At 39.3% G+C, this 27,285-nt stretch overlaps 3 protein-coding genes and 1 non-coding gene across 7 annotated transcripts; 2 read left to right on the forward strand and 2 right to left on the reverse strand.

Annotated features, from left to right (window-relative positions):
* Nucleotides 1–19: 19 nt before the first annotated feature.
* Nucleotides 20–9,814, forward strand: LOC110049961 (uncharacterized). 2 transcript variants are annotated; one of them, XM_089285505.1, is made up of 8 exons: nt 20–2,291; nt 3,601–3,697; nt 4,944–4,971; nt 5,161–5,475; nt 6,377–6,589; nt 6,983–7,156; nt 8,311–8,469; nt 9,633–9,814. In XM_089285505.1, exons 2-7 carry the CDS (start codon nt 3,635–3,637, stop codon nt 8,457–8,459), a joined length of 942 nt encoding a protein of 313 aa, XP_089141631.1. In that variant the 5' UTR covers nt 20–2,291; nt 3,601–3,634; the 3' UTR covers nt 8,460–8,469; nt 9,633–9,814. The 2 variants fall into 2 exon arrangements, with proteins under 2 accessions (XP_089141631.1, XP_089141632.1); XM_089285506.1 differs by lacking the exon at nt 20–2,291 and adding an exon at nt 2,895–3,022.
* Nucleotides 9,815–11,520: 1,706 nt separating this feature from the next.
* On the reverse strand, nt 11,521–16,604 carry LOC110049900 (uncharacterized). Of its 2 annotated transcripts, XM_089285508.1 has the most exons (6): nt 16,468–16,604; nt 14,912–14,933; nt 14,248–14,418; nt 13,651–13,773; nt 12,567–12,640; nt 11,521–11,773 (listed from the first exon to the last, which is right to left on the reverse strand). In XM_089285508.1, the coding sequence occupies exons 1-6, from the start codon at nt 16,555–16,557 to the stop codon at nt 11,768–11,770; spliced, it is 486 nt and encodes a 161-aa protein (XP_089141634.1). In that variant the 5' UTR covers nt 16,558–16,604; the 3' UTR covers nt 11,521–11,767. The 2 variants fall into 2 exon arrangements, with proteins under 2 accessions (XP_089141634.1, XP_020611405.1); XM_020755746.2 differs by lacking the exon at nt 11,521–11,773 and having other exon boundaries at nt 12,528–12,640.
* Nucleotides 16,605–21,190: 4,586 nt separating this feature from the next.
* Nucleotides 21,191–21,261, reverse strand: Trnag-gcc (transfer RNA glycine (anticodon GCC)). Its single transcript has one exon. It is a non-coding gene; the product is annotated as a tRNA-Gly (tRNA).
* A 1,748-nt stretch (nt 21,262–23,009) lies between these two features.
* LOC110049906 (uncharacterized) lies at nt 23,010–26,448 on the forward strand. Of its 2 annotated transcripts, none has more exons than XM_020755755.2 (4): nt 23,010–23,235; nt 23,616–23,701; nt 24,761–24,793; nt 25,375–26,448. In XM_020755755.2, exons 2-4 carry the CDS (start codon nt 23,635–23,637, stop codon nt 26,169–26,171), a joined length of 897 nt encoding a protein of 298 aa, XP_020611414.2. In that variant the 5' UTR covers nt 23,010–23,235; nt 23,616–23,634; the 3' UTR covers nt 26,172–26,448. The 2 variants fall into 2 exon arrangements, with proteins under 2 accessions (XP_020611414.2, XP_089141635.1); XM_089285509.1 differs by lacking the exon at nt 23,010–23,235 and adding an exon at nt 23,275–23,367.
* Nucleotides 26,449–27,285: the final 837 nt, after the last annotated feature.

The following is a 27,285-nucleotide window of genomic DNA, read 5'->3' on the forward strand; positions in this document are numbered from 1 at the left end:
TTGGCCAAGTACAAAATTACCTTTAAATTGAAGGAAAACTGAACATAATAGTTTACTATAAGATAGAATGGCACTATGGAGATCATAATAACCCATAAAGAATTCGAAACAAGGATGGTTAAAGATGGTGGAGATATATTGACACGGTTGGAAACGACGAACTTAAAAAAATTTGGCTAATCTTGTCAAGATGCTCAAGTCGTGGCGTAGCTCCTTTAATGTGTATCACGCGAATCCCTCCGTTTTGGACATGTGCTCAATGACAAATCACTCGTTTGGATTTGACTTCATTTTTGTGGGATCACTGGGTTCCAGCTATCTCAGTTTGAGCTCTGGGCGACTGGGGATCGATTATTGTCAGTGTTGTGTTCCCAGATAAGATACTTTACAGTGATAGTACCTCTCTGAGGCAGCCCGAGCAATTCTCAAATCTGAATCTCTCGATCCGGGATTCAACCATCAACTAGACCACTGTGCCTTTCAAGAGCCAGGATAACCTGGGACTCATTGGCTCAATTTAGGACATTTAGGACGAACTTGGGCAAAGCAGGGAAGCTCGTCTGAAGAAGAAGCTAGAAGGCAAGAAAAAGAAAAAGAAGCTAGAGTCTCCCCATTCTTATGCTTCTTTCGTGCTTGGCAACATCCCGCGTGCATCCATAACTCGATGGTTGCACGCTGGACGGTTACCATTTCTTAAATCACAGTGAGAATCTTAAGTTTCAATTGATTAAGAAATGACTTCTGTGGAATGCCGCGTTCGTCTAGATCGTTCACCTCTCGCCTTCTTTACAAGTTCGCCTTGCTATGTAGTTCACTCGACAGATAACTTGGGAAAATCTGCTTTTGTAGGTAATAATGAAGCTTAATTCGGTCTTTTAAAATCGCGCACACGCATAAGCCGGTGACAGTCAAATGTTAGGACTGCTTACTTCCTTTGAATGATTTTTGCACTGTACAAACATAGCCACTGTCATCCATTGTAAAAAGAAAATTTTCATCTTTGAGCTGATATCAATTGCATGCTATTTGTACATTTCTGGCGTATTTTGCCGCAAATGTACTAGAAAAATAAACCAACGGTAAAATAGCCAAGAACACTTTGTAAAACAACACGCCAGCGGACAGTTACGTACGTTTCATTTCAGTTTCTATGTAAAAACAATGTAACTTTATACGACAATTATACTCCTCAGTCTGGTAATACTTCGCATTAATTTTTCAACTATGTAATCTTTTTCTGATCTGGTAAAGAAGACGTTTCAATATTAGCAGTTAAATTCGCGGTAAACGTTTGAAAAGCATTCTGATTCAACCCTCCTTGATGGAGAAACTGAATCTATAAACCTTTCATCTCGGTTTTCTGTTGGTTTAAGGCAGTGAAATATCTAGCAGTTTATTTTCCATTCTTTACTCCAAACAATTGAAAACGAATTTGATATATTTGTATTGTCAAAGTCAGCTTTGTTTACAATTGTAGAACTAAATCTTCAAAACCTACGTAGGAAAGAAAGACCAGGCAAGAAAATTTTGTTAGGTAAATCGATTAAGGAGGAAATAAATTGGCTTCCATAGGAAAAAAAATATTTCGTCGATTAACCCGTGATGAAAGTCTCCGGAAACGAGGCAATTAGATACTTTTTTCACACTTAACAATAGATCGGAAGAATGATTTTATTATTAAATTTGATTCATTTACACAAAAAGAGGACTTAACGTCATTCCATAGCTAAAACAAATGCAATCCGAAGTGCTGACGATATTAAGAACAAATTTAAAATGGAAGGATTTTAAGCTTTCGTGCGTAGATTTACTTCAAGTACTGCTGCTAAAAACAAAAGCTTTCTTTTTCCTTACACCTGACGTCATACCTTTAAATCAATCCTTACTAAGTGATTGACTCAATGTCAACTACCTATTTTAATTAAACTCTTAAACAATATCTTGAATAACCTTCCTTCACCGGCAATTTAGCCCCACTAATTCAATCTAAGTTGCGATTCTGTCTCAATATAATTTCGGTAAAAGGACCGCGTCCCGTTCAGATTATTCAAAATTAGATCACACTAATTTTATCGATGGGATATTGTTGGCAAAGGAGGCGCTTTGTTGTATCAAAAATTGCTTTAAAGTAAACACAAACCAAAAGTCTCTTGTTGACTATTAAACATGCTTAACTAAGTGCATGTGGTATCTCGGCTACTGTATCAAGATAGAACTCTCCGCTCTCAAACCACGAGTACAGTTTGAGTGAGCGGCCGTTGAAGAACGCCGCTCCGAAGGACAAATCTGAGGTAAGTTGGCAATCGTTGTTAATAATTGGTCACTCAATGTCCAAAATACAAATGATATCTAACGTTAGAACAGACAGTTGTCGAAACCTGTTCAGATGTAATGGTTTTATAAGAAGGCCAATTCCTGTTTCCTCAAGCGTAACTAAAAAAGTCAAGAAAATGAGGATAATTAGATGAGCATATTTTTTTTCGAAACACTATTTTATCAGATTTGTTGTCGTCTTTCTAATACAACTCAGCCGTCTTGAGCATTCGAAAACAGGTCAAAAAAGATAGTTAATGCTTATTTTCCGTCACCAACACCAAGAATATTTAAATTGTGAACAGTAAAATTACAGGGTTTATAAATCAGTACAGAGCGAGTACTGTTCCTATGTTAGCTTTTGTAGAAAAACCATTGCTTTCTCATCGAATGAGTAACAATGAAGTTTTACGTTTTCCAAAGATGTAGAAAATTATTTATCTTAAAAAAATTCAATTTCAATAGATATCAAAAGACAATACAGTGAATGTTTGTTTAAGAAGAATGTGCGTAACATTAGATTTACTAAATAAACAAAAGATATTGACTGTGAGGAAGCAGCTGGAAACCCAATGGTAAAAGGATGATTAATTCTCTACAACGGCTGAGGGTAAATGATTTTATAAATACGAATCGGTTGATAGCGAGTGAAAAGGTTAAAAATATCCTGTCGACGGGGCAATCTGATAATTCATCCTGATCAGTACCGGTGTGTGATTCTGGCCGTAGCATGAAGCGACTAGAGGCATCCTATTGTTATGCTCCCCTCCTCCGTCCCCTCTCTCCCCGTTGGATCGGCTGCTAGTCTATCACAAGTTCCAGTGAGAGCTTGTTGTCAGGCAATACGGCTGACAGTGGGCAAGGAGAGTCGCACTGTTGTAAAACAACCCTGGCAAGGCCGCAACCACAGATCTGACGCGGCTGAATCATGAGGAGTGTTCAATACTGAATTGTATCAATATACCTGACTAAAACAAAGTCCTTAACCATGTACACCAGCCCGGCTGATACTCCAGAATAAAGTAACCCATTGTCAACTGCGAATCTGTACTTAGTCCCCGATTGTGGCTCCTGGTCTGAATCAAGGCTAATTTAAGTGGGAAAGGCGACTCAAAGTTAGAACAGTTTTCCAAAGAACTACAGTACTGTTCTTTTTATTAGTTATTATAATTAGCAATTCATTCGTCCATTTCTTTGCTTTTAGATTCTGTTTCTTACAAGACAGAGCCTGCCTTTCGAGTGAACCACATTCTTTTAATTCTTCTTTGAACTCTTTTTTTTTTTTAGTCATCAGAATCACAGCAAATTGAAAATTACCACGATGGATTGCATGAAAAAAGCAGTGGTGTTCGTATTGGCGTGCATGACCTTTCTGGAAACTCAAGTAAGTCTACAGGTTGTGTTTAGGAAGTGTTCTGTCTCCAGTGAACTATAGTTACGGTACGCCCCGTCCACACTACGCCGGAGGAATTTGAAAACGCAGGTTTCACTCTGAAAAACGCATCAAATGTTTTCCGTCCACACTGCGCCGGAGGAATTTGAAAACGCAGGTTTCACTCTGAAAACGCATTAAATGTTTTCAGCCCCACCGGAGGAATTTCAAAAGATCTCAAAACGCAACAATCACCGATCATTTTGGATCTGTGTTTGAGGAAAACTCGGTCAGGGAAAGCACATGAGTATCGCGACGCCATCGTTTGCGACTGAAAAGCTCCATTTTCAAAATGTTTCCGTGCACGAGGAAAACGAAAAGCCGGCGTTTTCAAATTCCTCCGGTTTGAAGAGTGATTTCGAAAAGCTCCGTTTTCGTGACGGATTAGTGTGGTCGCTAGGCCTAGCTGTAGAAATAAAGCTGCGTTTTCAAATTCCTCCGGTTTGAAGCCTTCGTTTCCGTGACGGATTAGTGCGAACGGTAGACCTAACAGTAGAAATAACGCTGCGTTTTCAAATTCCTCCGGTTTGAAGCCTTCGTTTCCGTGACGGATTAGTGCGAACGGTAGACCTAACAGTAGAAATAAAGCTGCGTTTTCAAATTTCTCCAGCGTGGTGTGGACACTACCTTAGTCACTAGAAAAATTACGTGCGCCTTTGCTGAAATATTTTTGACGTTTTCTTGAAAAATCTCAGAGTCAGGTTACGTCGTGCCAATTAGCAACATAGCTGAAACGACGCGGACTTAGCATTTTGGGAATCTGAGACAGCCGAGCATAGTTCCGATCTTAGTTTCCCCATGATATCACTGTCTGGATCATGAATCAGACTACTAAGCAATTATTCCATGAGCGCGTTTTTAAGATGCAGTCCATATGCGATGATAGATAGCCAATGAGGAACTTAGCACCGGGTTGGCTATCATCTCATATCCAACAAGCGCAAGTGGAATAATTGTTTTATTAAAACGTGCCCAACATATAAAGAAGTATAATAAAATAAAAATAAAAACGCCCCCGAAAAATTACGCGCGCGCTTTCCATATTTTTAGAGCATGGTATAAGGTTCATATACTATGATGGCTAAGCCAATGAAAACTTGATGCAATTCAGGTAATTTTATCATAAAAGAAGAACTAATGCTATGTTATATCATGGGTCACTACCCTCTTTTTTAAATTTTGTGCGTTTACTCTGCAGGCCGATGAAGACATTCTAACTAATTCTGGTAAGTACCAAACATGTCATTTTGTATATTGATTAAATTTATTAAAAGTCTTGTACTCCGGTGGAGATTATGTAGAGAAAACTAAGCATTAAAGATATTGGTCTTTACTTAAATTTTTGCATTTCCACGCTTATTTATCTTTTCATCCAGTCGTTGGCATCTAACTAGCAATACTTTCTTAACTTGCAGAAAATGGATTTCGTTACAAATATCTCGGCTGTTATAAAGACAAAGTTCCTTCTCGAGCGCTGCCAGTACAGTTGGAAAGCGCCAAAAACTTCATCAGATGGAAAATTGACGGCTATAACTTTAAAAAAGTAATCGACGTGTGCGCGGACCGCGCGCGTGCCCGCGGGCTGTCTCTGTTTGGTGTGCAGTTTTGGGGGGAATGCTGGGGAGGAGAACAAGATGCGCGTTACTATAGATACGGCAGGGAATCGCGACCCAAAAGGTGCTTCACAGGAATAGGAGGGTCTTGGACTAACGCTGTTTATAAACTCATTTGTAAGTACAAATAAGCGAAGTTTGCTATATAGTTTTCCCTCTATATGTCAGTGATGTTGTTCTCTGAAGGAGTCGAAACGTTCCAGGGAAGAATAACTTCTGATCAGTGTCAAAACCTGCTTTTACCGTATCATTTAACCCGCTGTACGTAATTCAAGGAAATACCATGTACGGATCTTACGAGACAAATCACTAACAGCTATCATTCACGATCATTTCATAGAATTAAAGCAAAAGTCGACCTATAGCTATATTAATATTGTTCAAGGAAATATCATGTACTTATCTTACGAAACAAATCACTAACAGTTATCCTTTACCATCATTGCATAGAATCAAAGCAAAACTAGATAAAATCTTTCAAAAGGAAAAGCCAGCCTCTATTGTTTCATGCTCTTTACTTTCAACCTTAAAACGCAATTACAATGGCCAAAGAGGAAAGGTTAGCTCTTGTGGTTTCATTTCGTTTCCGATTAATGGCCCATTCCATCTATGAGATGCGCCTGAGCGGAATAAGTAATTGTATGGGTCGCCGGACTGGATATTCTTTTTGATGAATACAACTACCATGATTCACGCTTGCCGGTTAGTCTCGTAGAAGGAATTAGCCATTGCGAGACAATAAAAATAATTGCCTAGAGAAAACATAGGTTGCGATTTTTTGAGGCGCAGATGGAAGGGGTAAACACGTATCTTTCTCAACGCGTGGGCACCAGCAGCTGCAATTCGTGGCTTTGCGGCCCCGGCTACGGCTGTGCGTGCATTCCGTGCAAACTAGAGCCAAAACAAAAAACCTAGCCTAAGCTTATTCCGAGCGTTCAAATTTTTTCACCACTGTTTTGTCAATAGTTATGTCAGCTAAAAGCGTACTGACCTTTGATGTCATCAATTTTATTTACAGCAGAGTGCAACGTCAAGGATGTCACGTACAAAGATGGAGATTCTTTCTACATACCTCAGAACCCAATTCATTATAATGACATTGGCTGCAAAGCATGTTCATGTGATCGAGGCGTCACAACCTGCCCAAATGAGGCAAAATGTGACGTCTTCTCTAAAGTTCCCTGCGAGAAGCTCATCCCTGCTCCCCAGGGAAAATGCTGTCCAACATGCGGTGAGTTCATTTGATGAGAAAGAAGAGGCGCAATGGCCACATGGTTCAGTAGTAAGCTCGAGTCGGGCTCGAGCTGTCCAGATTCGATCTCTGGCCAGGTTCTCGTGTTGTGCTCTTGTAGTAGAAACCCCTTAAGAACTAAACGTTTTTCTATCACAGAGCGCCCCCCTTTTCATCTGAAGTACAAATGTATTTCCGGGGAGCGAAATTCCGTTAAACGCTAGCAATGAGACTATATTTGAAACCAAAGCAATCGTGCGAAATTAAGTCTTGCCAGCTACTCAGGTACGGTTAAGCCTGAGCTGGTTATGTTTACTTTCATGTTGGTATTTTATCCATGGGGAGGGCTATCACTAGGGTAATTTTCAACTTGATAATACTTTTTCCTTTCAGCTTGTTATCACAAAAACACTTATTATAAAGACGGTCAGACTTGGGTCAACAGACAACCAAACGATTGTTTTCAGTGCACATGTGTCGCGAAGGAAACGAAGTGTGAGGTGGTAAAGTGCCCTGGGAACTGCCCCAATCCTGTTTACGAGCCTGGAAAATGTTGTCCAACGTGTAGTAAGTAAAAGAGGAACCTCTGAATTGTGTTTTCCTTTCTTTTTATCAACACATGGGGGAACTTTGTTTGGGGTATGTCTGTGAGTTGTGGATTGACGGATCCACACAGATAACACAGATTCCCCACCCCCCCCCCCCGCCCTCCCCGACCCACCAGACCTGGGTCACTTAGAGTAGAATTTCATGTTATCTACGATTTCAATAAGGGTCTTCGTAATTTACTCTTAAGAGAACGTAATGTATAGCCGGAAGGGATGAGATGATAGAAGTTATTAGGAATCAAGTCATGAACAGTCTGAAACAGCTCCAATAGTGTTTGCTGAGTTCAAATCTGGATCCCTTCTCTATGTCCTGTTTTCAAATTCATATTTGTCGTTTGTAATCCGTGTCAATCTTGTAAATCTTCTGTTGTATCCTTTTATTTAGGGGAAACGCCATAGGTTTTCCTTTTCAAGATGTACCTTATCGTTACTAATTTTCGTGGGACTTAATTTTCGCGATTTTCGCGATCTTCAAAAAAATCGCGAAATTTAATACCCGCGAAAAAAAGTTCTCGCGAAAATTAACCACGCGAAATTTAATACCCTGCTATATTATTCTTTAATCAACGTTAGCGCCAGTTTATTACAAAGTTATCTTGTCCGTGTTCTCTATTTATGTTTCGGCGTTCGAACTCTCTTCGTCTGAATTAATATCATCTTCTTGCAGCAGTTCATGTAAGACATCCTTGGTGCAGTCGTCAATCTATCCATTTATTATATTGTAGATCAGTGTCCTGGCAACTTTCGCGAAATTTAGTTCCTTTTAAAATATTTTTTCGGCCAAATCGCGAAAATTAAGTCCCGCGAAATATGCCCGTTCCATTTTCGCGAAATTAAGTACCCGCGAAAATAAGTAACAATAAGGTACTTTTTCTTGTATTCTATTTTCATCATCTTGAATAAAACACGTTGTCATCTTGTTATCTTGTCATCCTCAACCATCTTTGTTCTTTTATGGTTTATTTGTATCCCTTAGTATTTTCTATCTTAGTAAACGTTATTTTCAGGTTTATTTTAATTTAAGGGTAATTTTACATGGCCAAAATGACACAAAATACCGTGACTGAGCTTCTTTAAATGTCATTATTTTCTTTTTATCAATTCTCTCTCCAGGGCCCGGTGCACCTGTCACTGAAGCCTCGTTCACGCTACCTGAAACTACTACCAGACTCCCTCCAGTATTTCCGCCTTTCCCAGGTTTCCCTGGTAACCACAAACGAAGTCTGAAGATGAAGAAAAGGAACAAATGGAGTTACAACTAATAACGCTAAGGTTTGTCGCTAGCATGCAACTCTTTGTGATGCAGATAGATACCACTGAGGGTTCTAGTGCGAGAAAAGATAGGAAGGAAGAGGGTAACCAGGCCGCTGTTAATGTTCCAAGTCATGCACAACATCAGTCTTCTCTAAAAACTAGATTGTCTCATCCATTGAAATTCATCCCGCTCCCGAAATCCTGTAACACATATAAATATAGTTTCTGGCCAAGAGCTATCATTTATTGGAACAATGTTCCTTTTGATTACCTGGGATAGATCTAGAGGGGGGTTGGTACGGGGATGGGGGGTCGGTCGATCTCCCTAAATTACGCTGACTTGGCTTCAGAATGCCGGAAATCCCATTTCTGACGACCTCAATTAAAAACTTTTTCGGGGTTCGATGTCCCCGGGGGACCGGGGGAATACAGGGGATGGGATACTGGTGGATATAGGGTCGGCGGGACCCCCTTCTCCAAAATCCTTTATCCGCCCCAGATTTCTTATCATACAGTTCTCCACAAAATTCAAGATGACCATCTCTGACGACCGTTTTATTTAGCTTTCCCATTTATTTTTGTATTAAATTTGTTTATTTAATCTTGCACATATGTCACTGGGTGATTTTCCAAGACTCCAATGTAAATGTGAATTGTACTTTCGTCATCTGTGGATCGCGGCCCTGGAATTCTGATACGACCTCCAGCTGATGGTGTCTGGCCGACCTATCATGAAAGTAAAAAGAATCCTCTTGCAATTTTTCACATCTTGTTGCCGCCCATGTAGCTGTTCGACTTGAGATTAACAAAGGCCAGTAGAAAAAGAAAACAGAGTTTTGCCTTCAAAATAGATAAAAATGAACCAAATTTTGAACGGATGGCAAAAGGCACGCGGACGGTTTTTAGCCGTTCAAACCGATACCCTTTAGTGTACGTTTTCGCGTGAGAGGTCACAAATGTTATTTTTAGATTGACTTCTGCTAATTCACCTCCTGACTGTATTTATAATCGTTATTTGTTTTTTCACTGATTAAGTTCTGGCAAAATCTCAGAAATTATTTTGTATTGTTTATAGCCGACTATGCCTTACCTTTTTCATTTATTCCTGGGAAATACACGCAAAACCCAATTCCAGATATGTCTAAAGTTTCAACCTGTTTGACATTTTGTTATTTTTTCAGTTGCAGGAACTGCGTGCGCCTATGCTAAGTGAGGAGGAACTGGGTTCAATGAAACGGAAAATATATACCATTAAGTACTTTACGCGTCGATGTTTGAAGAAAACAGTAATATTCCAGGGAGCAGTCTCGTTTTACTGCCCAAAAGTTAAAAAAATTAAATCATTAAAATTTGAAACAATTTGTTTGTTGTGTGTGAATGAGACATTTCTTAGTGGACGCCTTATAACCCCCATGGATGGGACGATGAGGATTAAATGAGTGAAGGAGACAAAAACTTCTCAAACTCATTACCGTGAACTCATCAAGTTTAAACATACTGTAAGGAAATCATGACCGTGACGGTGTTTTGATATCTGATCTTAATCAGCATAGGTTGTTACGATTTTATTTCTCCGTTTTCTCCACAGTTTTAGTTTAGGTTGAGGAGATATATCTAACACTCAAGACAGGCAGTTTGACCTCATTTCCAAACACCTCGAAGTTCTTCAAAAATACTCCGCTACGCGTCGTATTTTCATTTCTCTCCTTGATGTTTGGAAATGTGGTCAAACACGGTCTTTCGTGTTTGCTGTACATAACTTCAAGAACTGTTCACATCTCTTCCTGAACACGGTCTGAATTAGCCACCTACTGTTTTGAACAGGATTCTAACATGGTGCGAGAACGGGAATTTGAATTGGTATCCGATGATAATCAGTTTCAGCAAAGTTTGACTTCTGAAGTACTCATGCCTTGTATAGGTTAGTTACATTGTATAAAGATGAAGAGAAGGTTTACTGGAAAGCATGCTGTCGCTCAACCTTAGGCGCCTACTGGCGCGCAAAGACTGATGGTACTGTTAGTGTTAACCTCACTTATGATCAGATCGTAAAGCAGGAAAGTAAAACTCGGCGATACAACTCTGTCAAATCCTCGGCAGAAAAACGATGGCGGCTGTACATTTTACCAAAATACCATGCAAGCCTTACACAGCTCGTAAAGTACAAGGAAAGCCACATTTTTGCAAGATTTGTCCCTTTGCAAACGACATTGTGTATGCTAGGTTTGAAGGTTTTAGATCTTTTCTTTGCGTTTTTATGAGCGTTGTTTAAGTTTTCGTGCCCTAAGAACAATGGGTAAATGCATCAGTCGGCATCTGTTTCCCTACAGGGGACTGAATGCAACGACATTTAGCGGGAGGAAAAGGGTGGGGTAGATAGGGGAAATAAAAAGAGATAACAAAGTGATTAGTAGACTAGGAGTCTAATGTTACTGCGGGGCTTTCTCATCTCTGGAATAATATCAATATAAAACTGATATTTGTTCAGAGATGCGAAAGCCCCGCAGTTTTCCAGAGTTTTTTAACGTCCCCTGCCCATCCCCGGTTTCATAATCCGCGCACGCTTTGTTCTTTGTTCTTGGTTCTTCCCCCAGGGGGAATCCCATGTGAAAAAGTCGGGAATGCTCGTCGAAAAATTTGAATTAAACCCCTAAAGGAAAACAATCTGGGCGGAGCTCGAGCTTTATTTGACCCCTAAAAGACAGTACTTAAAACATAATGGGCTCGACTACTATCCGCTGTTCAGGAAAGGAGCCACCTAACAGACCTGAGAATTTTTTAATTATTATCAATTTCTTCGAGTGCACCCTAAAAGATACTTTGACAGCTAAAAATAGTAGCGTTTCGTTTTTAACACTCTAGGTGAGACCAGAATCATTGATTCATACCCCTAAGTGAGACGACAAGCATCCCCGACCTTTTTATCCTTTTATCTTTCTCTCTTGTGTGATAAAATTAAGGGCTGTGAACATTCGAGGCTACAGGGCCTTGGTTACAGATATTAAGCCCAGCTCCCCATCAAATGAACCCATACAACATACATTTTTTGATACTAATGGCACGCCACACTTGCAGATATTCACATCAAGTTTAATTCAACCGTTTTATATTAAGTCAGTTTCCCACGGTATTAACAATAATTGTACCCTGTAAACCTTACTCTTATAAAACGTTTGTTGCTCATCATTTACCCATTTTGGCTTACATATAATAATCGCCACTTAGTAAAGATGGCTGAAATTTACAGTCAGGTAATCAATCTTTGGCTATAATTTCAAATGTGAAAGTCAACTGGAAAGTGGCCGGTCCTTTGATGTTACTCCTACAAGAAAGAAATTAAAACGCGTTTAATTACAATCCAGACAATTTTTTTCTAATATAAGAATCTTTTTATAAGAATACTGAGGTTAATACCCCATTCACACAAAAACTTAAACATGTTTAAAAGCTGTTCATGAGTTAAAGAAAATTTTAAAGTTTTTTCGTCATAGAAGCTTCTAGCTGAGGTTTGTCAACATTATGCATGATGTTTAGCATAATGAATATACCCATTAGAGCTTGGTAGAATCATATGTAAAATTCAGTCTACCAGTTTTCTGTTGCTGTTCTAAACCTGGTTTAATTTATCATGTTTAGTTGGTGTGAAAGGGGCATAAGGTTGGCAAAATTCTAAGAATACACTGTAAGTTAAGAAGATACCCAAGGCTGAGATTTTGTTAAAAACTTTTTTAAAAATATAATACGATAAAATCACATAATGTTTTTAAGTTACCTTTATTTTACTTTGAAAAGTATGGTGCATGCAATGTAACACGATACAGACACCATACAGCTCGATGAAGAGTTCAATTCCCAGTCACATCCGTACGTTTTATTTAACTGAAACACTTATAACATAAGTACTACTTTACTCTGAAATCTAAGAATGTACATAGCTATATTTTCAGCCTAAAGTAGTCAGCAAAAGACGAATATAGAAGAAAGGGTGTAACAATTATCAGCTAGTTATGGTGTCGCGTTTCCATAGCAAATATACTGCTAGTGGTATATTTGAAGCAGATCTCAATCCCTTTTCTTTTGGATTTTTGCAACTACGTTTCCAGGCTGTTACTTACAGTGTCTCTTTGCGGCGGAAACATTCCGGGTGGAGGAAACATTGGTGGGGGCCTGGGTGGCTCCTTTGGAGGAACTAAGAAATAATCAAACAATTACGAAACAACTGGTGAATGAAATATCATTAAAATTGATCTATTGTAAGCTGTTCGTGATGAGTCTAAAGTGCAAAAAAAATAATAAGATGTAAATAAGTCATTTTCGCATTCACTGTATTGGAATGGAACAAGTTTCTGCTGGAGACTCATTGTTGTGGAATGTCATTCAAAGAGAGTATCGTTTGCATTTGAAAAAACTCCCTGCATTAGCCTCAGTTGCAAACTAGTTCCAGTCCAACACCGTGAGAATACGAAAATGGTTTACTAAGATTTATATTTAACAATAAGATTACGAGCTCGGGATTTCTTCTATCGATAGTCGTTACCTCATCAGAATTCGAAAGCATATATTTGAATTCTTTCAGTAGAATTCTGACTAAATCTCATTCAAATAATGATTTCCAATTTTAGGTATTAGGTAGTATTAAACTTCACGTTTTTTCGAAATCACGCCTGGATTGAAGTGTTGTTTAAAACTTGTTGCTGTTTACACGCGTTCATCAAATCATTAAAGCCGCGTAACGGTCAAGTTCCTTCCCCTAAAATACGGCCGTTTGGAAATTGACTCGGCTTGTAATGTTTCTAACTATTCCTTTTAAATATCGGAAAAACGCGGAGACAATTATTTTCGCCATTATGTGGATGGCCTACAGTCACTGCGCACTAATGCATGGCTGATAGTGTGCGACAGCTTTGACAATCAGTTTGAAGCATTTGCTTTGCTCTGTTAAATAGGTAGAGGGTTCAAGAAACGGTATTCTTAGCTTATTGACCAAGAGATTATCTCTTGTATTGACCCAGTGGGAGGCCCAGACAAGAATTTTTCAGGTCGACATGGCATATAGACCATGCACGGGGAAATGACCAAGAGCAAAATATTAATATCCGGCCAGCACTAACTCTCCAATCGGTCAATTTCTTTTAACGTTCATCGAGGTTAATTTTGTTTGAAAGTTGTGAACATGACGTTAAGAATCCTAGTACTCACCAATAAGGACTTCTTGACAGTTTGGCACTTCGTCCATTCCACACTTGCATTCCAAATGTTTGCCATCCTTTTCAGCCATAAATTTATCTCCAGGTCGAAACATTTCTTCGCCATTGCTACAAACTGTAAAGAGGATGTAACATTCTATAAACATTTCTGTCTCCAATAGCGATGTCACGGCGAAGGAATGAGGGAACGAATGGAAGAGCGAACGAACAAAAGAACGAATGAATGAACGGAAGAGAACGAACTTGAATCTCGGTTAACTTGCTCTTGTAGTATTTTCTAATTTACTTGTGTGCTTGTTTTTGGTTGTCACTCTCGTCCCGCAGAGACCGCGATCTATTCGGTCAGCGATGTCGTCAATTCTCGGACTTCCCGCCAGATCTGATTTGGCTGAAAATACTAAATGAGCACTCTACGCATGCTTGAAAGATTCACTCTGGTCAGAGGTCGCAATGCCTGTTGCTGACCAAAAGGATCGTGGCCTCGGAGGAAGAGTATGGTTTGTCATTTGTTAGGTTGGTCGATCGGTGGATTGGTTCATACGTGTGCATGTTTCTTTGTTTGTTCGTTTGTTCTGCTTATGTTCCTTACCGCATTTTTCAGGGCAGCACGTTGCACTGTTGTTCTTGACGCTCAGCGGGCAAAGCTCTGGAATTCCAGGACATTCATAAAATAGCATTTCGTGTCTTCCTTTATGTCCATTTGGGCATGTTACCTTTTCACATGGATTGCGTGAAAGCACCGTCTCTTGACAATTCATTACTGCCGATTCAAGAAATAAATCAGTTTCAATGAAAAAGGGGCATATAAGGTCAGCACTACTGTAAGTTTTCTGGGGTCAAGCACAAAGATTTCAGGGATTTTTACAGATGGGTTCGAATTTAATCTAATTTTTAAGATGTAGAAAGACTGACATTATCCAAAAATAGTTTAGTTTTGGGATTCCCAGCGGGTCTTGCATCTTACTGAACTTGAGATAGGGTGAAAGATAGATCTTTCCAATGACAATAATGATTGATGACTGATAATGAACATCCAAACTCTACACATATTATATTAGCCGCTTCGGGGCCTGCGATGATTTTACTTAATAAAGCTATCTATCTATCAAGCCTTCAGCGACGCAGCAGCTTTTTGCCAGTACCCGTTGTGTAAAAATGGCCAGCAATACCGCACTGAATGTATCTCCAGACCGAAATAATGTATTTTTTTATAAGTAAAACAACTTCAATTTCATTTGAGTATTGTTACCCACCTTGTGATCTCTTGTCCCTGATCTAAAGCAAGAAAGAAAACATATATAAATAATATTGTTAAAGTATGCATACGCTGCAACAGTGTATAACAGCCTACAGAATCGACAACTTTTTGCCACCTTTTAGACAACAACGTGTTGACTTAAAATTGAATAAAATTACAATATTTAGAGAGGAAACTAAAATCAGTCTTAGCTGGTTTTCATGCTCCACTATTCTTAGTCTATCTGGTCGAATTGGAATTTGGAGATGCTGCTTGGAAAACCGGAGAAAACCCTCGGAGCAAGGCGAGAACCCACGACAAACCCCACCCACATATGGCACCGGACCGGAATAGAACCCGAGCCACGTCCATTGGTGGGAGGTGAGTGCCGGGGGGAGACTCCTACATAAAAAGGACAGGGGTACTCGTCGGAAATTTTGAAAAGAACGCCTAAGAGGTACCAAGATCCTGCTTTCTGGGGGTGGCTTGAAATGTTCCTCCCCAAGAGCTACCAATTCTTAACGGAAACATCATCTCCTGTTTGTTTTTTCGTTCAGTACCCTAAAAAGTACCGCAAAAGCTTCCGCTGTGGACCTTTCGAGGCTGAACACCCTAAGGGGTAGCAAAAGCGATTTTTCTAGCCCTAAAAGGTACGACGAGCTCCCCCGTCCTTTTTATATGGGATTCCCTTCCGGGGTGAGAGCTCAAACCACTGCGCTATCCCTGCTATTCCGTTGGTGAACGTACAGAAAGAACTGTGATATTTGACAAGTTTCTTGCTAACTCCGCCACAGCTCCAAATCTTTTGAATGTTTAAAACAGACGTCGACAGAGAGGTGTGAAAAAATATATCAAGAAGTTGTCAAAGAGTTATCAAAAAACTTTGTCCAGCGGAGAAAGTAATGAGAGCAGCTCTGTAATTTAAGGAAATTCCTTAGCAAACCTGTCCCAGAAAGCAAATTTCCTTTCAGGAGTAACTCCCAATAATGTTAAAAGATACCTTCAGTACAAAAACATACGTTATTAAAAAGAAACAGTTAAAATTAAACAATCAGGAAGGATCTTAAACACTCCTGGATGCCTCGCACGAAAGAAAAAATTCCTGCCAATTTTTTTGACTCTTTTTTTTTTTCTTTTTTTGTAACGTTAGGACACATTACTTTTGGCGGTATTGTGTTTTCATGCATAGTTCTCCTGTAACTTGTTGCAATATTAAGAAACTTAACCAATATTACTTGAGCAAAGCCCGTAAAAGTGATCGAATCACAGAACTTTAGGTTATTTATTTATATTAACTGAGCGGAAAGCTCCATTCATATAGTTTCTTTTTTGCTTGATTCTCTAGACGTTTCTTTGCCAGACAAAGAGGAACTGATCAGTTAACTATTTAAAACTACAACAGAGTGTAGGGCGAATATGCTTTACATCACTGGTTTCATTGATTCCTAATGCACGCCGAAGTTGCTGTTTTTAATCTTTATCTTAATTGCCGCGAAAGGACATGTCTTGTCCTTTGCTTGATTCTTGGCTGACAAAATAAGGAGTAAGAGAACAAAAAACTTGTTTACAGACCTCCTTAGGGATGCGTCCGGCAAATGTGTTATAAACTGTTACACTGGAAACCATCAGGACGATGGTAAAAGGCAGCTTCCAAGCGCTCATCTTGCCCCTCAATTCAGATACAATTGTGGAAAGGTACTTCTCATTAACTCGACTTTAAATGCTCAAAATGGTAAATATATAGAAATTCTAATTACGATTTTTCCTATTGAACAACGTCGATCACATTAATAGACAGTTTTGATGACCGGAATTTAATTTCCTTTGATGTTTTTTAATTACGAGTTAAATTGTTGATTAAGCTGCGGTAATTAATTTGGCTTTAAAGTAAATCTCTTCTTTTGCGTGATTTCACTCTTGTTAATTAAAAACTAAACGACGGAAATTATGAAAGAGTTCTTAGGAAATCAAATTCATCAGAATTCTTGATCGATTCTTGTATCGATGGTCATGATGCTTTTAATAAGTGTTTCCTAAAAGTATTGGCTCGACTGAGAAATATCTGTTTACGTTTGGTTAACACTGGTCATAATCTGTTATTTAAATTTCGATATTTGTCTCTGTGTGTTAGGTACTGTCTTACTGACCACAGAGAGAACACACACTTAATGAGGATGTTCGAGGCATTTCCTTCGATCAGGTCAGCTAAAAGTGTCTGCTGATTGAATATTAATCTCATTATAGTAAGTCATCTCTTCAGTAGGAACATTCAAAAATTGCATTTTCTTGAGGAAGTCTCTGACGTTAACCAGGTGAATCTCAATTCTTATTTGAAAACTCGAGCAGGCTACGTTTCCGTAGAAACCCGAAATTCATTAAGCTCTAGTTTACTTGCGGTGGATTAAATGCTTGTCTCAAAAGCATTCCCGCCGCATCAGGCGCGTCAGAGAGTGACTTGAAAAAATAGTATAACGCCTCAAAATAGTGACGAACTACAATATCTTCATTATTGACACGAAAACGTTCGTCAAAGTGGACAAACAAATGTAGATCAGCGGCAAATAATTGTTCAAACAGATGCTAGTCTGACTGAGAAGTACCTGAATGTGTATGCGTATTGAAAGGAATACGCATTTTTTTTTTTTGCGTTATTTCTTCTAGCAGAAATAAAATGATCTCTATTAGCTGTATTTTACAACCACAGAGTTTCACTTCACATAAAACATCCAAACTGAACCGTAATGCGTAGTATATATGTGTATAGGAAGGCATGCGTAATTTAATTTTTTCTTCCAACAGAAATAGAATCTTTATAGCTGTGTATTAGAGTGAAAGACTTTAATTTTACATAAACATTCCAACTGAACTCAGTCTACTGATGGAGGTGCCACTCGTTTCAAGCAAGGATGTCTTTCCTGATCTTATTTCAGTCTACACTGAAATTTCCGGAAAAAGTACATTAAAGAGCCATATTCCAAGGAAGTATGGTTGATTGTATGCACTTCCGTAAGATAAGTCAAAAGCGAAGTCTAAAATGGGGATTACGCAAACTTCTATAAGCTAACCACAGAAAGCGTAGGTCTTTCATTAAAACGTGAATAATTTAAACATTCGAGGACTTCACAGCGATTTTTATTTCTGAGAGGTATTTAGATTATTTTTTTGCTACCCAGTGATTGCCTTGGGAAAGATTTCCTATTTTGTTTTAGAAAAAAAATCTCATTACTTTCTCATTTTGACTGGAATATCATATGATCTACTGTTACTCGTCTGTTGAAATCCTATCCGCTTGAATGGTCGTCGCCCGAAGAGCGACGATTCCGGAAAGCGAAGCTTTCCATGCGAGGCACGAAGTGTCGGTTTACTGATAGTTACCACGAGTGATAGCTCTTAGTCACTACTGTATGTGGCTTTAGTCTTGCCGATAGAATTTCAGTAGACGCTTAACACGATCACATCTTTACAGTTTGACCATGTACAGTGATTTGAATCAACAACAAATCGATTCGCGCTACAATTATACGGTGAATTTAATTGGAAACACGTTCAAATAGGACTACTCTGTTCCCTGTTTCTATTCGCTGGCTCCTGACAGTCTTGACAGTTGATTCAACTGGAATGGCTTTTCTCGAGCGCGCGTTGAGTATTGCAACAATCACACAGACGTAGATGTTGTCCTTCCACAAATATCCGGATTTTGTTGGGGGGGGGGGGATATTTAGAATTTCCGAGGTATTTAGAAAATTATAAGATATTTATAAAAATTAGGGACATTTAGAAATATTCCTAGCTTTTTTGGCTTAGCCTTGTGTTTTTCTCGCTATTCCCTTGAATTAAGACGCAGCTTTGCGCCAGAAACAATTCAGTTCAGCCATTTCCCGTTCGAAAAATGTATCGTGTATCACTAAAAGCGCTGAAGGAACAAATTTCAAGAATGGCGGATACTGGTAACATCGAATCTTCTTCCTCAACTCCTGCCACTACAAGAAATTTTAAAAATTTCGACCTGAAGTGATACAAAATCGGTGTATTTTTACGACATAAATTGGAGATATTTAGAGCGTTTTTCGAGATATTTAGAAAAAAATTTTGTGATATTTAGGAGATTTTTTTGAGACTCCGGAAAGATATTTGGGTGATTTAAGTGATAAATTTTCTTTCATTTAAGAAGAAGGCTATGGGGTTCAAGGAAAATTCATACCTAACTCGTGAATTCCACGTTAAATTAAAAAAAAAAAACGATATCGCACCCATCGCCTCGCGATTCGTGCGATATCGATTTTTCGCGTGAAATTGATGATTTCCCTCAACCGCGCGATAATTTTCCAACCGTAAACCGCCAGATAAATGTAAATGTACCCGCAAACCGGAACTCAAAACTGCCTTGAACGTCTTAAATCACCAAAGCGCCGGAGTGTGATAGACTCTCAATTTAGAGACTTCGATGTTGAAATAGAGACAACCTTTTTAATTAAGCGAAGTAGCTGCAAAAACCATAAGTGATGGAGAGAGAAGATTTGCACTAAGTAGTGATTATTTTTTTAAATGGCATGTTTTGATATTTTCAAAAGATTGTTGTTGGCTTTGATTTTTCAAGCTAGTGAATCGGCAAACTTTGCTGGCTGCGCGGCTAAGAATTTTGAATTTTACCTTGATCATATTATCTAGACAAATCATTTAGTAACCCCTTGTGAGTTCAATCTCGCTGAAAAAACCGATCAAAACAAATAAGTGTGGAATAGACTTTCAATTCGCCGTAGCCGGGCAAAAGATGGCGATTGGTACATTTACCCATAATCCTTCCCGCACGGAAACTTAAACAACGTTCATAAAAACGTACAGGAACGTTCTAAAACCTACAAACCCAGCCTACACAATGTCGATGGCTCATGGACATGTACTGCAAAGATATGGCTTTCCTTGTACTTTATGGGCTGTATTAGGCTCACATGGTATTGTGCTAAAAAGTACAACCGTCATCTTTTTTCCTACGGAGGACTGTACCTTGAGCTGGACGCCATGAGATCTTTCTTTGCCTTCCGTCATGCTTGTCAATGTAGTTGAAGCAATGTGATTTCTGTGATTAAAAGAAACCAACAGTGTTATAATTATGATACCTCATTTTGTTCAGCATCAGTCACAAAATCCACGTACACTAACAAAATTGCGTAGATTCCAATCATTCTCCTGCTAATCGACTTCAAATATCGCGCTTTTACGGCTCCCAGATCGCAAGTCGCTGCCACCTTGGAATACGCAATGAGCGGTGAGATTGAAGCAGTGCGAGTTTTGTTGTTTAACATTCTCCCGTGATCAATACATTTCGCTACACTACATGAATGCAAATTTGCGGGATGTTTTTTGAAATACGGATCAAGGAGGCATTTGACCCTTCTTTCCATGCCAGCGAAAGGGCTGTTTACAAAGAATTCCAAAGCACCACCTCGAGTAACAAAGAACAGGAAGGTATATTGTGGAAAATAGTAATTTTTTTCAGGAGAAAAAGGGCTAAAAAGTGCGCACAAGAAATATTGTCGATACACTAAGTCAATTACGGATAAAACGTATTATTATTTTGAATATGCATCAACGAAATGCATAGATCACGAAGAAATGTTACACACATAGATCTGAACATTTTAACATAATTTTCTTAGATAGGGATTTTTAAGATTTTCGAAAAAGCACTTAAAATCGAAAATTGGTCTAAATTATTGTGACGTTGAGAAAAAATCTCGTTTTCAAGATCAAGAAAACACAAAACCAACAAAACTTTCGTTACTTCAAAAAAAGACTTCAAGACACATTTTGGTGTCTTTTGGAGCAATTTCATTGAAATAGTTTACTTCCTTCATTCCATGTAATTTCATTACACAAAAATCATAGTTTGAAATAATTTCGCGATTTATCCGAAATCAAACATACAGAACTTTTTAATTCATGCATATTCCCCTTGCCGTACATTGTAATTTCAGAAATTGGCATCAGATTTTCCATAACAGATCTGGTTGGTACAAAATTCATGCTTTACCGATTTTCATATGTTTAGTTTATCGTTTCCATGAAAATATTGATTACCTTAAAAAAACACATTCAACCAAACTTCAATCTTTTTCCAAAATCTGGTGTAATTTCGATCGATCAGAGTAAGGAAGGTTGGTAAAACACCAATTGAAAATGCTAGGTATGGTCCAGAAAAAACCGTATCGAGCCACCTGAACGATGAACTGATAAAGTATATTGATCGGATAATGCAAAAAGTCAGAATTTTTAAGGTAAGCACAACCTCAGTTCTTGCACTGGCCGGGAATCGAACCCGGGCCTCCCGCGTGGCAGGCGAGAATTCTACCACTGAACCGCCAGTGCTTGGTTGAAGGTCATTTTACAACAGAACAAATGACCAATTCCTCTATCAGTAAGATGCGACTGCAGGGCGCATACACAAAGTTCTCTTTTGTAAAACCTATAACTTACAAATGCGTAAAAAGAAAATAAACATTCAATTGTTTCACATAGTAGGAGTAGGAGTTTTAATCCTATACGCTTCAAAATTAAATAGTATCTCAAAATATACAAAGGCCCATCTCTTTATTTCTTCTTTCAACAAATCAGAAGGTGTAACTTATAAGACAAGTCAAACAAAATGAATATTCTTGCAGTAGCTAGTTTTCTGAGAACCAAAATAGTGTTAAATCACCAACCCAAAAACTTAAACGTAGTGTGAGTCATATTACCCACTTGCATCGAGTGAGATTGCGATGGACTAGCATCCCATCCAGGGGAGAGTAGAAACTCTCCAGGTCGCTTCATGCTACAGATACCGAGCTAAGCTCCGGCCTGATGGGCCCTTGGCTCGTCTGCAGACTTTATCTTACTTACTTGAATCGAGGAAAACTGAAGAATCGATTTGCATTAGTCTGGAGCAGCTTTCAAACAATTTGTTTAATTTATTTTTGAAGCTTCATGCAAGAAGAACTGCTGGTGGTTCAGTGGTAGAATACTCGCCTGCCACACGGGAGGCCCGGGTTCGATTCCCAGCTAGTACAGCTCCTTTATGCTTTATGCACAATTTGTTAGCAACACAAAGACCGTTTGCATTCTCATAAGGTGCACACTATTATTAATCAGGTGTTATTATAGATTTAAACCACGTTTAATGTAACTAGTTTGTACTAGCTGACATTTTGCTTTCAAACGACGATGAGCCGAACTTAATTCTGCCAAAGTTTGCCCGTCCTCTATACTTTTTTGTCATCAGAAGAAAAAAACCAATATTTTTGCATTTTAGTTTGCAACTTTTTCATTGCAAAATGTAATCGGTCTAGATGCCGATCTCATGGGAAAATCTAGACCGCTTTCAATATCGATTTCAACTAATCAAATTCGTGAATTCGGTAGTTCCCAGTCCTTGTGAGACACAGCCATATAATAAAACGGTGTATTAAATTCGCAAAGTTTGGCAGCTTTTAGTTAGATGTTAAGAGAGGGATTAACAGTAAAAGTCAGCACTTTCCGCCCTTTGTCTGACTAGGATTGGTAGTGGTATTGAGCTGTTAAAGTAAAACTTTTTAATTAGGCCATCGCGCCTGCCACAGTCGACCATATAGGCGATGTATATAATTTTTTTCCCTTAAAAATTTAGAAACCAAACTTTGATCAATTATGATAGCTTAGCCTGTAAAACCTCAGTCAAAACAGCAGGATGAAAAAGGTCACCTGTGTTATTGATCCTTTACCGTATCTCTAGCTCGTTACAAAGATAACAATAAACATAGATATACAAATATTATCTTCAAATCCTATTACCCATGGCAACTTCCAGAGCAGTAAAGCAATCCTACACTTGAAAAGTTTTGTTACCCTCCCAAATCATTCCCCGGGAAATTTTTTCTGTCCAATCAATGGCGATGATTTAGTAGTACCTGCCTGTTTGTTGATTGTCTTACTTGTGGTCGAGATTTAAAACCCAGTGGAGAAGTCACCGATTTGTTTAAACACGACATGTTAAATATTTATCACTTTTTAAAGATCCTTGACCATCAGTCGAAGCGAGCAGAAAGTTTTCCAAAATAATTGTCTTGAAAAATTCCCCTTGAACCAAACCAATCTTACACGAAGAACGTTATTTTTTGGCTGATTCAACCTTATTTGCAAGTTCGCGTCACGTTTTCACACTTTGTCATGATTATGCGACAAAATTGGAATTCCACGCCATTTGTGAGCTGAGGTGTTGTTTAATAAATAAATAGGTACCGCGAGAAACAACTGGTAGCTTTTTACTTTGTGAAACAAACGATCAGCGCTGTCCTGTTGGAGAAAGCTCAGTACGGACACTTCCAGGTAAGAAAAACTGCTATTTCCTTTCATGTATTTCGTTCAGGGACAACGCATCAGTTTTAAATAACAGGGCTTTAAATGAGAAGTTATTAACAAACAAGAGGAATTTAACCTAAAGCATCGCAAAAAACTCAGGTAATTCTCGTCATGGAGAGATAACTATAAATAAAATGTCATGAAATCAATGGCTACCATGAAAAAGGCTGTTCCTTCATATTGTTTTCCTTGCATTACGGTTCGCTTCACACGGTCCATATAAGCCAAAGAGCGATTCCTCCTGGTAAGGATTAAAGATTTTCCTTTAGGACGAGAAATAAGTACTACTTTGTTTTATGCCAGACAAGGTTTTTCTCTTAGGCTGCAAATCTCTTTTTGTTCATCAGGTATCTTTGATCGTCGAAAATGAAGCCTCGAATTTTGATAGTCGCGGTTGTTTTAGCTGTGGCACTTGGAGTAGAGAGCTCTGTTGGTGAGTAGTGACGAAAACTTACGACTGCTGTAATTCTGTTTTGTAAATTAGACTAATGAAGTTTGAAAACAACTCATTCATGCCATCTAACTCTCATTCAACCGTGTAACAACATAGCGGAACTTTTTCTAACTTCCTTACTGAAGGAAAATCAGCTACTCGGCAAAACTGACAGAACAACGTAATTGTATTCAAAATTCAAATAATTTACCAATTTAACACCTCTTTTCTTAACAGCTCTGCTTTGTTGGAGGTTTCTTTTCACCTAAACAACCACTTTTCGAAATTGTTAAATTTCTATTTAAAAGAAACGTTCAGTTTCTTTTAAATCACTCTGCTTGGTTTTCCAGCGGGTAATAGCCGTTAACTTAGGCGTGTGAAAAATTCTCTGGTTGATCGATGTCATTAGTCACCAGTGAAAAACAACCTGTCGCTGGGCGAACGAAAATAAAAAGCATGTTGGCTACTTTGATTTCAAAATAAATGAACCGAGCCTTATTGGGGCAGAACATTTACCGGTTTTATATCCATTAAAAACCTGTCATGCACCTCAGTTTTCTATTGTCTATGCTCTGTCCAGAAAATGGCCTTTGGCAACCAAACAGTTTCAATTTGTCACCAGCGCTGGAATGTAATTTGCAGACGGAGAAACAAGTACCAATTAACACCAAAATCATTGACTGAGCACGCGTTCTTGACAGCGGCGTTGCTAAGCAACAAGAGGTATCCTTACTTTGCTGTCTCTACTGCTGTACTTAGTGCTCATGGCTGAATAATGCTGAAAATAATGCGTGGAAACTGTTCTAGTAACATTTAGAAAAAAATGAGCAAATGTGTCCCGTTTTCTAGCGGCAGGTTGCTTTGCTTAACCTAGGTAGAGACCAATTCACTTTGACAATTAAAACTCTGCGCCAGATATCGTATCTCAGGTCATAACCGATTTAATCAAAGTAACTTAAACCTTAGACCAGTTTAACTAAGACTATCTATGGGAGGGTATCCTAATAAATCTCTATCTCTTGGTTCCGAAATAACTTATTGTTCTCTTTTACCTCTTAGTTCAAACGAAGCTGGCTGAGTTGAGGGCAAAGAGTGAGTGTCGACATTGTAATGAAACTAAATTGACGGAAGTTGTAGAACGAGATTCACATGTAAAGTTATCTATGTATGACTTGGCTTGAAACAAGAATTTAGCTTACCTGGAGGTTGTTTCGAGGCAATAAATGCCAACTTTTCTTTCTCTTTTACCTACGTCGCCAATTTAGGTTAATTCTTCGAATCCATACTTCACAATTTTTAGTGTGAGCTGTAATGAATAAACAGATCAGAAGTAAACGTACAGAATTCATTACGACAACCCTTAATTGGTGCATTATGTCCTTTGGTTTTCAGTGTTTTCTAAAACGGTGTCAAATTAGTTCTAATCTATTTTCAAAAGTATGCGTTCATTGATTGTGTTTAGATGTAGGATTGGTAAGGCAGTGAAAATAACAATATGCTGTCGATATGCTGTCGATTCATAATGATATCTTCACAACTAACCTAGAGCCCAGGAATCTGTGGTTTTACTTCAATAAACTTCAAATTTGGTTCCAATCTATCTCTTTCTCTCTCGTAAAAAGCAAATCATCGAGAAGTCCTATAATTTGAGCGTCTTTTTTCTCTCTTCCCAGGGAGTCCATGTGGTGCAAGCTGTGCTCCCTCCTGCGCTCCTCTGTGTCAGCCATCATGTTGTGCTCCCCCTCCTCCACCACCACCCCCACCAATGCCTGGTCCTCCTGGCACTCCCGGATGCATGGGACCTCCCGGTACTCCGGGATGTCGCGGAACACCCGGTTTTATGGGACCCATGGGACCTATGGGACCAATGGGACCTCCTGGAGCCCCGGGACTCCCAGGAATGGCCGCACCTCCTCAGCAGTGTCCTCCTGTTTGCCTGCGCTGGACGACAACTATCCAACCAGGTGGAGGAATGCCACAAGTGTCTCCAATTCAGACCATGCCGTGTCCTGCTCAATGTCAGCAAGCTGGTTGCTGCTCTCCACCTCCTCCTCCGCCAGTAGTTATGCCTGCTCCACCACCGGTAATGCCTCCTCCACCTCCGGTTCAGCCACCACCACCTTGTCTTGACACATGTCCCAAAGCTTGTTATCCAGCCTGCACACCAAAGTGCTGCAATCCGCAACCTCTCCCACCGCTTCCACCTCCAATGCCCCCAATGCCTCCCATGCCACCTATGAATCCATGCCAACCGTCCTGTGCTCCTACCTGTTGTCAAGGGCCACCTCCACCGATGATGATGCAACCTCCTCCAATGATGCAACCTCCTCCAATGATGATGCCACCTCCTAATCCAATGATGATGATGCCTCCTCCACAGCAAATGTGTCCAGCACCATGTGCTCGATCATGCGCACCATCTTGTAAACCTGAATGTTGCGACAAGAAGAAGCGTGATGCTGAAAGTTAGATGGGCGAACCAGTAACGCAACCCATGATATGATAAGACGTTTACACCACTATGGTGCCACATTCTGCGGGGCGGTCATCCAGGGGAGAGTGAGAAGCTCAGTCTTCGTTTCCTTTTTCCTGCTGTAAATATAATGGAAAACCGTTTGTTTATGACACGAAAGAAGCTCATTTTGAGCGAGATGATGCCTACTTACCATATCATTTCAATTGAATCAAACAGAACAACAAGGTTGTACTATTCGGGCAATTAATAAAATTAGCGTTTGAGTTACCCTTACTGTTAAATATCATTTGTAAATTCTCCTGGGTTAAAAATGCCACAGCCATGGTTGGAGTTGTAAAAATGTCAGTTTGTCATTCAACTGACAGTTGGGCACACTTTGGCCATATTTCGATGACAAATTGTGGACAATAAGCGGTGTCATTTTAGAACATTTGTTCGTTGTAAGTTATACTATTTGAACTTCCTATGGCAAATAGCCGTTCCATGGCTGGCTTTGAATCAGACGAGTCTTCTTTCCTTTCCCCGGAACTTCAGGTGGTGGGAAGCAAACAACAGACCACTAAAATCTGGTGTTGGACGTTAACCAGTGGAAATGTTTATAGAGAACATTCAGGGAAAATAACAGACTAGAGGCACCGAGCAGTTGTTTTCGAAGAAAAGCGGAAGAGCTTACGGTGAACTCTAGATACATTTACTAGCATGGGATAGATCAGTTGATAACAACTGTATTTCTCTCCTCACTAGAAAATAAGCTATTACCAATAGTTCTCATGCGCCCAATGATGTTCAAAAACGACAATTTAGGGCAGTGAGGTGTTTGTACACGGGAGACTCTTTGTGTAAAGATTTGAACCTTGAGGTGCACTACCCAAGCGAACTAAGAATTCCGAGAAAATTATAAACAATCCCGAGTTCCACCTCTACAAGACTAAAGAGCTTTGCAGAATATTACACGCACCCGCGAACTCTCCCTTACCGAACTCTCTCCCCTACCCCAGAACAGTGGATCATTCCCACACAACCCCAAGCACTTCCTCGCGAACACCGAAGGGTTAAAGATATAGCACGGGAACTACCGAGTTATTTCGGAAAATTTTACGAAATCTCC

This window comes from Orbicella faveolata, unplaced genomic scaffold (genome assembly GCF_042242905.1).
Source record: "Orbicella faveolata isolate gen_17 unplaced genomic scaffold, um_ofav_v1 contig_13, whole genome shotgun sequence".
NCBI classification, from domain to species: domain Eukaryota; kingdom Metazoa; phylum Cnidaria; class Anthozoa; order Scleractinia; family Merulinidae; genus Orbicella; species Orbicella faveolata.